The sequence below is a fragment of the Prionailurus viverrinus genome, chromosome F2 (assembly GCF_022837055.1).
Source record: "Prionailurus viverrinus isolate Anna chromosome F2, UM_Priviv_1.0, whole genome shotgun sequence".
Classification (NCBI taxonomy): domain Eukaryota; kingdom Metazoa; phylum Chordata; class Mammalia; order Carnivora; family Felidae; genus Prionailurus; species Prionailurus viverrinus.
Genome location: NC_062578.1, coordinates 74,976,130 through 74,987,488, shown reverse-complemented (window position 1 = coordinate 74,987,488; position 11,359 = coordinate 74,976,130). Strand labels below are relative to the sequence as shown.

The 11,359-nt window shown below is 53.8% G+C and overlaps 1 protein-coding gene across 1 annotated transcript in view; it reads right to left on the bottom strand.

Moving 5' to 3' along the window:
* CCN4 (cellular communication network factor 4) overlaps positions 1 to 11,359 on the bottom strand; it is a 33,783-nt gene that overhangs the window by 10,729 nt on the left and 11,695 nt on the right. The window contains exon 2 of the mRNA XM_047842719.1: positions 5,431 to 5,710. Within this exon, the coding sequence (XP_047698675.1) occupies positions 5,431 to 5,710 (280 nt within the window). The remainder of the gene's footprint in view (positions 1 to 5,430; positions 5,711 to 11,359) is intronic.

The following is an 11,359-nucleotide window of genomic DNA, read 5'->3' as shown; positions in this document are numbered from 1 at the left end:
GGAGGGCTCAGCTTCTGGATGTGCTTGGAAGGAACAGCTGCCGGATGGGATGTGAGGAGCGGAGGAGAGTCAGGAATGACTCCTGCTTCTATGACCTGAGCCCCGGAAGGGGAGAGGTGCTCTGTCCTCGGAGGAGCTGGCTTTGGGGTGAGTGGCCTCGAGGGTTCTTCGTGAGACGGGAGATCGCAGTAAGCAAGTTCAAGGGCCCGGCAGCGGGGGTCGGGGGCTGCTGGGCCTGGCCAGCGCTGCACCCCCCCGCCCCTTCCACCCCAGACGCGTCCCGCCTTGAGGACAGCGTCTGGAAGTGCAGGCAGAGAGCTCCCAGGCAGCAAGAGCGCGCACCCGAGGAGGGCTGGTTTGAAATCCGCGGTCTGACAGAGCATCTCCGGGGTTGGCCTGCAGGTGGCCACTGATATAATAGCCCTGGCATCTCCCAGCGCTGCCCGCGGTCACCTGACCTGCTCGGTGCCAGGCTTCCTGGCATTGCTGATTTCATCCGAGACTGGAAACACCACCCACCGTCACCTTCGTTTTCACATCTAGCAAAACTGAGTCTCCGTGAAGTCACGTGCCGAAGGCGGCCCAGCTAGACGCAGAGCCTCAGCCTGTGGGAATGTTGGCGCGGCTGCTGTTTTTCCTGGGAGGAGATCGTGCAGGGAGGAGGCCCAGAAAGGAAAGGCGCTACCGCTCGCTGACCATCTATCTGATCTCGTGCCAGGCACCATCTGATATGTTATCTCATTCAGTTCTCCCGGGGACTTCACGAGGAGAGTTTTATTCTCCCCGTTTGGCAGACGGGGAGGTCAAGTGATTCATTAGCTCAAGGTCACCCAGCCGGTGAAATGATAGAGCTGCCCCTCCAACCCAGGGGAGCGATAGCCCCACAGCCCATTTCCTTCCACCAGGCACCGGTAAAGGAGGGGAAATGGGAAAAAAAAACAACAACAAACCCAACCAAAACAAGGCGAAGCGGAGGAAGCCCTGGGTGAATCACTCATCCTTTTGCTCTGAGTCACCCCCGGCCGCGCCCTTGCACCCGGAAGGTGGGGGCACGCGTGCGCGCGTGTGTGCACGCGTGCGCGTGTGTGGGCATGATGGTGGAGGGGGAGAAGGGGCGTGCTGAAACCTGGTCTCTGCCCCTGGGTGGGGGAACTTTGCAGGGACAAGGCAGCACCGGGTGCCAGGGAGCCCTTGGCCCAGTGGCTGTCACCACCAGCTGCACGGAGGCACCAGCTGGGGACCTTTCAAAAATTCTGACCCCCGCCCTGTGCCCCAGATGATGGGACTCTCTACTTTTATGGTTATTTTCCGGGCCTTAGTATTTTTTTTAAAGTAGGCTTCATGCCCACGGCAGAGCCCAACTTGACCCTGAGATCAAGACCTGAGCTGAGATCACGAGTCGGATGCTTAACTGACTGAGCCACCCGGGAGCCCTTGACCTTTGCAGGTTTGAGCTCCTCGGGTGAATCCAGTTTGCAGTCAAGATTGGGAACCTTGCTTCTGAAAGCTGTTCCCAGTCTCCTGGGAGTCTGGGACCGGTGGGGGATAGTGGCCCTGAGCAGCCTGCCCACCGCTGGTGAGAGCGAGAGTAGGGGTGTATGAAAGATGTACGGCTGGGCCCACAGCAGACTCTAACGCGCCCTCCTCATTCACTTGCACGCTAATGGGAAGCTCACCACCTCCTATCTAATCTCAGACTTTGCAAGCACAGCCATGGCCTGGTGAGCCTTCCTCTTACTGAAGGACCAGCAGGAACTCAAATCCCTTGTTCCACACTCCAGGCCTTCACGTCCCTCACCCACCTCCTACTGGAGCGTCAGCTGCATGGGAACAAGGACAGGGGCCATGCCTTGTTGTAACCCCACTGTTGGATTATCACCCACCTGTTCATAACTATGTGAACGAGTCAGTGGATGGATGGATGGGTGGATGGGTGGGTGGATGGATGGATGGGTGGATGGGAGGTGGGGTGGGCCCTAATCTGTATTGTGCTCTGACCATGTATCAGGTTCTTGACGTCTCAATCACCCAAAGACGTAGGCCTTATTTGTCACATTTTCCTTGATGAGGAAACTGATACTTCAAGGGTTAAGTAGCTTGCCTAGTGACACCATATTAGTTATGGCGCTGGGGTTCGAACTTAGATTGTCCAGCTCCAGAGACCACGTGTGAGCTTTCTACTCCCTCGCTGTCCACACTGGGGAGTCTGAGCCTGCAACGAGGCTCCTCTGAGGATGACCATGGACAAGGCTGAGATAATTTCTACAAGGGAAAGTTAAAACAAATCAAGTAAAGCAATGACCCAGAACAGCCGGTCACATTTGAGGCTTTAATGCGGTCCCTTGTTTATTCTCAACAACTGCATGAGGTTGGTTTGATCAAGCTCCTTAAGTGATGTGCCCAAGGTCACGTAGCCAGCAAACAGCAGGGCCAAGATTCAAAAACCTAGGTCTGTCTGCCTGTAAATTTCATGATCCTTCCAGCAAACCACACTGCTCTCAGGCCTGACCCAGCTGCGTTAAATGCAGAGTAATGTTTGTACAACCAAAATAGCCAAAGAGTATAATTCAGAGGTCACTCTTTGCCCACAGAAGTATTTAGTTTGGCCCACAGAGTGTTTAAAAAAATTTTTTTTTTTTTGGAACATGTCGCCAACATTTACAAATTATACACAAATCCGGATTTTTGGATTCTCTTGAAGACTGAGCAGCATGGACAAGTCCAAGCTCACTTTTCTGCCTGGCCACGGTGGCTTGTGCCCGGGAGCTGTGACCTCTGGTAGCCAAAGCTTGCATTCATTAATTTGCCATAGTTCCGCCTTTCTCTGAGTTACATGTGCCAGTGCTGTGATTGCTTGTTGTTATGACCTGCCTTGTCTTGGCCTCGTTACACGCACACCTCCATGGACAGATTTAACCCGTCTTGGGGACCATCCATAGGTTGAGTTGACCATGTGCCCAAAAACTGTCTGTGTAAAGGGACCTTCTCTTTCTTCTTCTCGCCCTGAGGTGCCTTCCTCTGTATGGCCATCAGACGTTGGCCTCTCCTCTTTCTTGCCTTGGGGGGTCGTGAACTCAGACACCATGGCAGCATTTCTGGGAAGATGTTTGGTAGAATACTAGTGAGGGGTGTGTGTGTGTGTGTGTGTGTGTGTGTGTGTATACACACGTATGCATGCAATGTGTGTATCTGTGAACGTGCATGTGTGTGTGGTGGGGTGGGTGAGTAGTTAACATCTACCTGGACAAAACAATTTCAACTTGTTCAACATTGTTGAACTATACTTGTTCAACATTGTTTATTCTAGTGTCTGCAAACCGATGCGACCAGGGAACCCTTGGCAGGTGGGATATCTATTAAAATCTGTGGACCAGTTTTCTTTCCAGATAAAAGGAGAGGGAATACGCAGGGGCTCATGGTGAGGGGGAGCTAAGAGGCTCTCGTGAGCAAAGGCAGGACCTGAGATACAAAGAGATAGGGGGTGTGTATGGATTGGGAAGGCGGTTTTCCGGGCCTCTGGTGGGGGAAAGGCAGGCAGGAGAGGCAGTTTCAGGGCCTGCACCCTCTCTGGGTCCATGAGAGAATGTCTATAAAGATGGGGTGCCCGGCACATAGCAAGATGTCAGTGCAGCTTTAGACATTAGAGTGATAACAGTGAACTGAGTTCCCTTTTTAATGACCTGGAATAACAGCTTCCAAAAGGGGAAAGAAGTGATGAGACAGTCTCATATAGCTGGAAGGGATTCTAGTGGAGGAAGGCTCAGCCAGCTTTCCTCACCTGGGTATGGGGAGAAAACTATACAACTGTCTCTCTCTATAAGCAGTCTCAGAGTTGGGTATGCATGAGAATCACCCGGGAAACTTGTTAAAGGTGCAGACACCACCTTCACCTCTAGAGAATTCTACTCAGTATGTCTGGGGGTCGGGCTCAAGGGCAATGTTTGTAGCCGACACATCAGATGATTCTGTGCGGGTGGCGCGGCAAGTTCTCTTTGAACAAACACACTGTTTTGTGGGGCTAATAATGAGTCTGAATAAAAGGGGGCAAAAAAAGTGGAAGGATGGGAGAATCGAGGGTGGTTACGTGGAAAGCTAAAGGCCGATGACTTGCTATGATAGTTGAAGCATGAACCAATGACAAAAGAGTAGACAGTGCTTATAATTAACCGTGAGGCACAGGTAGGATTGTTTGACGTGGAATTATGCGCATAACCCTCATCAACAACCCACCTCAGGAGATACAGTAGATTAGCTGAGGATGAGAGCCTGTACTACGCGTGAACATGTAATTGGGTGCATATGGGGTCACAGTTATGGAGAAGTCTTGCTTCGGCACTAAGGGAGGAAAGAGGTTCTTGGGTTTACGAGGCTTCGTGTAATTTTTCAGAAGTTAGGCTGCTGCGTCATGATGCCTAGTTACCTCTTTTCATCATGCTGGGTCATGTATTTTGGATAAATGCTTAGATGATTCAAGCTAAGTGACTATCATTCCAGGTAGAAGCATGAGATCAGAAAGTCCTTGTAAGGAAGTCCCTGGGAACAATAAAGGACATGATAGAGCACTTGAAGAGCAAACAAACAACAAACAGTTGTTTTCCCCCAGCATGAGGATATCATAAAGACCAAGGGTAAAGAAAAAGCAAAAGCGATTAGAACCCCAGGAAAACCAAAAAGCCTCATGAGAAAGGAAATTCAAACAAGTACAATATCTCATGCTTCAGCAACATTGTTTACTAGTCAGAATATTGTAAATACTGACTATTGTATAACCAAAAATTATGAAAATGATACTGGAAGATAGGGGATGTATCAGGTGGTATTGAGGAGTTAAGTCATCAGCTAACATGTAGGAACATTGAGGGGTTATCCAAAATTGGCATTTTAATCCAATTAAGTTACCAGAGAAGACATATATTACATAGTGATAACTACCAGAAGAAAGGGCTAAAAAGTTAAAAGTGACTGTAGTTACAGAAGGAACATGGGTGTATAGAAAGGGATGATTGCAGGCTGCTGGATTTGATTCTTTCAAGGTTAGTGGATTTTTAAAAACCATATTATTTAAATTTAGAATATTACTGGAACATCTGGAACTCTGATGGGTTTTGGTACCTCTGGGAGGCATAGGCATCCCACAAAGTGTCTACCACTAAAAGAATGAAAACATGCTTAGGTCTTTCCTGGTGGCTCCCTTCCCCCAGTCAGCCGTGGATGTAACTCCCAGCTGGAGAAGAGAGAAGGAAGCCAGGTTCTGGAGGCAAGTGGAAGGCAGGCGTCCCTCCCTCCTCAAGAAGGGCCTGGCTTCTGACCTCTGATCATGGACTAGAATGGCGGGGGTGTGCAAGAGCCTGGCCAGGGAAAGGGCTATAGGTGAGGGCTAGAGCCGGGGGTGCTGGGGGCTGGCCAGAAGGTAGGGAGGGTCTCACTTACGTGCACACACTCCTATTGCGTACCTCGGGCGGTCCCCACTGTAATCGCAGTAGAGGCCCCGGTGGGGGTCACAGATGGCTGCCTCTGTGCAGTTGTCCCCAAGCTGCTGAGCACACATTTTACAGCATTCACAGCCGTCTGTGATGAGGCTGACCCCCAGCGGGCAGCGGGGTGGGGACGGCGGGCACTCACATGGCCACTTGCAGAACTGGGGGTGTGAAGATGTATCCTCCAGTGGCACTGGGGTGAAGGCCATGGCCGTGGGGGCTGGAGAGAAGGCCTGTGGGGGAACAGCAGAGATAAAGGACTGCCAGGCAGGGGTTCAAAGCCCAAAGGGCTAGCGATCACCTTCTCTTCTTCGTGGTGTTAAAAGGGATACGTAAAATTATGTCTTTCTACCCTGTTTTTGAGAGCCGGACATCTCCTTTCCCTTCAGTAAAGCAAACAGGAAGGACCGAGGAGCCAGGGGGTCAGAGAAGTCGAGCCAGTTTCCTCAGTCTCCCTGCTGGAGGAGGTGGGGCCCAGATTCCATGTCAGAACTCTGGCCCCACTAAGCCTCATGTGTGTTTCCTTCCCTTCTCGAGCACCCCATAACCTGGGAGGGCACTGAGCCCGTCTCATTTCACGGATGGGGAGCTGAGGCTTTGAGGAGTGAATGCCTTCTGATTAGTCAGATTGCAAGGCGCGGCCCGTATCCTACTGCCTTGCCTCTGCGGCCCAGAGAGCCACCCTCTTCACTCCACTGAGTCCTTGGCAGCTTGTGGGGTCAGGTGACTCATATCTGACACCAGGTGTTAACCAGCTGACATTATTATTATTATCATTACTGCTGTCATCGTTATTATTTTTTCTCTGAGCACCAGGGAAAGGCTACGGGGTGCGGGGGCTGGCTCTCCCTGCCCCTGCAGAGGGGAGTTAGCCCCTGTGGCTAGTGTTAGGCCTGCAGAGGGGAGTCCCCCCCACCCACGTGCTTCCCAGGGCCCCCTTCCCATCCCCCGGCCCACACGTTCATCTTCATCCTGAAAATATGAGGGACACAACACCGGGAAGCCGGGAAGGGGGGCGGGGACAGGTCCCAAAAGCCATCCCAGGTGGACACAACGGAAGGCGGCTCTGGGGTGTCTTTGAGTTTGGGAGCTTCAAGCCGCCTGTACCTCTGGGAACCAGTCACCTTCCCACCTCCTCTGGCTCTTTCCCTGAACCCTCCCTCTTCATACGGGAGGAAACTGAGGCCCCGGGAGAAAGGGAATTGCCTGAGGACAGAGAGCGTGCCGCCAGCTTCTGGCCATTCTCCCACCCCCAGGCCAGCGTGGTCCCTGCTGGGGAGGACCCCATCCAGGACTTCTCAACCGTGACTCCAGAATTCCAAGGTCAGCAAAGATGGGACCAGGGCTTCTGTGAGGGGCCAAGGTGGGGCTGGTGAGTCCCCCGGGGCCAGTCCCTCTATCTCGAACCCAGGAAGCCTTGCTCTGTGGAACTTAGAGATCTGCATTTCTTCCTTTGAACAGCACATGTGGACAGATTCAGACAGATTCGTCCTCCCTTCTCCCGAGGAGGAAACTGAGACCCAAAAGGGCAGACGGACGTGTTCAGGGTGACACAGTATGGGTCAGGACCGAGATACACGCGACTCTTGTGACTCTTATTTCTATGTCCTTTACGTTTGCCTTCTGGGTTCTTGTAGTTGCACCCCCCACCCCCCACCCCCAGCTGAGCCAGCTCACAGCCTCTCTCAAGTGTTAGGCATTTGAAGATGAACTGAAACCTTCTCTGATTTTGGAGCACCCACAGCTTCGGGGAGAGACCGACATTAGAGGGGGGTTATTACAATGCAAGCCTGTATGCAGAGTGCCGGGCATCCCAGGGGAGCCCCGGGGGCTCTCGGGAAGGGCAGGAAATGGCTCTGTCAAGGGGAGTGAAGTCCACCTCGCTGTGTGGACCAGCGGCCAGGAGAGATGATCCAGGTTGAGGTGCTGGATGGGCGGGGCTCTTGGTTATGGCTTTGGCACAGAATAGGTGCTACAAAAATCGATTTAACAAACGAAGGGCCCTTCAAAATCAAATAGGCAGACCTTGATTTGAGGCTTTCGTCACCTCTGGGTTTGGTTTCGGGGCTCAGTCGTGCCCTTTTCTACCGGAGGGACATAAGTTTCCCTGCCCCTGCTTGCTTTTCCTCATAAACACAGTGCGACACAATAAAACCCCAACCCCCCTCATCAATAAAGCCAACCGGAGGTACGTACGCATATTTACCTCTTCCTGACTCTGTGGAGAGAATTTCCCTCATCTGTCTGTGACACTAGAAAGCTCAGAGCTTCGTAAGCAACTGTCTCAGGGACTGTCTCTGACCCGTCCCCAGGCCCTCAGGTCACACACACTCACGCACACGCACACGCACACACGGCAGAGGAAACAAAAAGCCCTGTCCTCCAGGAAGCCTTCCATGCCTCCCCCAGACGATGTTCGAGGTGTTCCTTCTCTACTAGAATGTGAGCACTGCAGGGCTTTGTAAGTGTTGCCTAGTGGACTGGGTGCACAGGGGACTGTTGACCCCAGGGGCTTCGGTGTCCCTTGATTTGGTGTCCCATGCTCAAAAGCATGACTTCTCCTTTGCATTTCTTGGTTGGGCATCCTCTCCCACCCCCACAGGGCTCGGCACAGGGCTTGCGGGGAGCATAGGGCTCACTTTGAGCTGAGGTGGGATTGGCTATAACCTGGCAGGGACCCTTCTCCATATGGTCACCTGGGTCTCCAAGTTAAGGAAGGAAGGAAAGAAAGAAAGAAGGAAGGGGAAAGAAGGAAGGAAGGAAGGAAGGAAGGAAGGCAGAGGGAGAGAGGGAGGGAAGGAAATAAAGAAGGAAGGAAGGAAGGAAAGAAGGAAGGAAGGAAGGAAGGAAAGAAGGAAGGAAGGAAGGAAAGAAAGAAGGAAGGAAGGAAGGAAGGAAAGAAGGAAGGAAGGAAGGGAGGGAGGGAGGGAGGGAGGGAGGGAGGGAAGGAGGAAGCCTCCATTTTAGTACCTACCCGGAGCCCCGGGGCACACAGCTCCTTGAGGAAAGCCAGTTAGGGGACGTGGGGCTGCCAGGGATGGGCTCTGGGCATCTTTAACCCAGTCCTGGCTCTTGGCGCCATCTGCTGGTGGGAAATCTCCTAGTCCTCAGTCCAGAGGAGAAGGTACCTGGAGTGCATGGGGGGCCTGAGGACTCCCGCATTTGGTGTGAAACCCCCTGAATCCTTGCTGCCTTGTCAAGCGTTGACACCACAGGGGTTGTGCCTGCACACCCCTCCTGATGATGAATTCTGTGTGTGTGTGTGTGTGTGTGTGTGCAACGCAGGGAAGCAGAGGGGTGGCAGGTGGTTCCTGCCCTCGGGGGTGGACCGTTGAGTTGGGGACATGTGCATCCCCTCTTTCGCGTATTCTACGGAAACAGATGCTTCGCGAACACCTACCACGTGCCAGGCTTTGTGCAAGACTCGAAGGAAGCAAGGGTGCATGACACACAACCTTCTTCTCACTAACTGACCACCCAGGAGGCCAACAGACCTCAATCTCCTCCCGCCTCTTGACCGCACCCTGCACCAGCTCCCCACGATTCTCCCTGTGCCCCAGATGCAAGCACATGGGCACCTTCTCATAGATGACAATGAGGTCGCTGGGCACAAAGATCAAGGAGAGCCTTGAATGCCTGGCTAATGTCTCAGGCTTTTGGATGGAGTCTGCTGCGATGATTTGTTGAAGGATGTTAGCAGGAGAAAGATGGGGGCACAGATGTGTATTTTAGAAACGTCACCCTGGGCCACGTCTAGTCTTTGCAACATACTGTCCAAGAGACTCTGGGAGTTCACTTGCTGAGCCTTGGTTTTCTCTGTTGTAAAATGATGTTCTTACGACTAGATACCCCCACCCACCAAGGTTCTGGGCCCAAGCACCACGCGGCTAGAGCTTCTGGCTTGTCCTAGCCAGTCCATTCCATTGCAGACCACAGCTCTGGTGGCCGCCAGGGGCCAGTCTTGAGCCAGGTCTCAGTTATTGTGGCCTGTCTTGTCTTCCCCACAGCGGTTGGTATCGCGATCTCCATTGTGTATGTCAGCAAAGGGACTTGTTCATGGTTAACACGCAGGAAGTGGTAGAATTTGACTCAAACCCAAATCTGTTGGGTCCGTGCTTGTCCCACTACCGTACGTGGAGAATTTTCTAATGGAAGGAAATCAGTTATAAGGTAGTGAGCGCGCTGCCAGTGGAGGTAATCAAGAAGCATCTGGACATTCCTCCCGGCTGGGGGCTGTAGGAGGGTGTCAGGCCTTCCAAAGCCTGTCATAGAGCAGGTGTCAATAAACATCTATCAATAGAATGAGTGGAAGAGTCAATGTACGTTGCCCCCACGACACTGTCCTCCCTTGAGGGCGGGAGCCACGTACTGTCCATTTCCCTGTGCACATGCGCACACACACAGGCCCTTACATCGCAGCTAGTATCCACTGAGTGCTCACCTCTCAGTGGAGAGGTTCTTCTGCCCCCTGTCATATGGTTCCCTCAACAAATCACAAGGCAGGCCTACTAATTGTCCCCGGAGCAGAGGAAACGGAGGCTCAGCGAGGCCGAGTGGCTGTGAAGGCCGCACAGCTAGTCGGGGGGGTTGGGGGGCGGGTGGGACACATCCAGGATGAAACTAAGTTCTGCCTTACCAGGAGGTCTGGAGCCCCCGGCCCTTCGGCCGTCTTCAGTCACCCCCCGCAGGAAAGACCGAGCTCCCGTGGTCTTTGGGAACATGCTCCCATCGGACCTAACCAAAACAAATATCCAGAGGCTGGGAGCTCCCGGAGAGGCTGTGGGGATCCCCGTGTGAAGGGTCCGTCCCTTCAGGATCGCACTTCGTGGCACCCGGAGACCTCCGGCGCCCGTGTCATTGCCAAAGCTGAGGCCCGGCGGCCCGGCGCCCTCCTTCAAAGTCCTGCTTCCTGCATGAACTCTAGCCCGAACTACTGTCCTGGGGCCGAGAGGGCAGGAGAGATCAGGAGCTGATAATTGCTGCTGAGCCGGGGGTGGGGACCAGACTGAGCCGGGCTTAGGACCAGACTCGTTCGGAAGGGCCCTTGAGCGTTCCAGCTGGGACGCACCTTAGAACTCCTCTTTGACCCACCTGCCCATTTGAAGCCGGACGTGAAGCCCACGGTTTCCTTTCGGAAGGATCTTTCCTGGGCACTTGCAGCGGGGCGGGCCCCGTGCTGGACGGGGCTGGCGCGGTGGGTCCCTCAGATCCCCTGTCCTCGCGGGGCTCGGTCTCACTGTGCCGCCTTTCCAGGCTCTTAATTCCCGGACCTTATACTTCCATGCCAGGGGCGCCCACAGCCGATCGTGGGGCCCAGGCAGGCGAATTTGATCAATGCCGGGCATCTTCGGCATTAAATATGCCAGATACGGTGCTGAGCGCATTCCGTGCATTCGGTTAGTACTAGAAGCCTCATACCAACCCTTTGTGCGACAAGCACTCCACGCCCTTAACCGGTGGGGAAACTGAGACTCAGGGAGGCCAGGGAGTTGCCCAGGTGCACGGGCAGCGACTGGCAGAAGGAGTGAACCTGCAGGGTCTGACTCTAATCTCCGTGCTTGAAGCCTCCGGCCTCCCTTTGAATCACCACCAAAGCCACGGTCCCCCTCTCTCTAGGACTTCCCCTTGGGGGCCGAGGCTCTTCCTGGAACCCCAGGGTGCTTGGCTGGGCCCTTGGGACCCCCTGAGGCTTTTGCCAAGCTCCCACTTTCTTTGGGTTTGGCAGCCTCTCCCCCTATTCCCCAGAACCCACAGGAGCCGGCCCCAAGCCCTGCCCCCTTCCCCAGACAGCTCGGACACACCCACTACAAACAGAAGCGCTTCCCACGGCGGTTCCCAGACTTTGCTGCCTGTCAGAACCACCCGGAGGCTTGAACAGACAC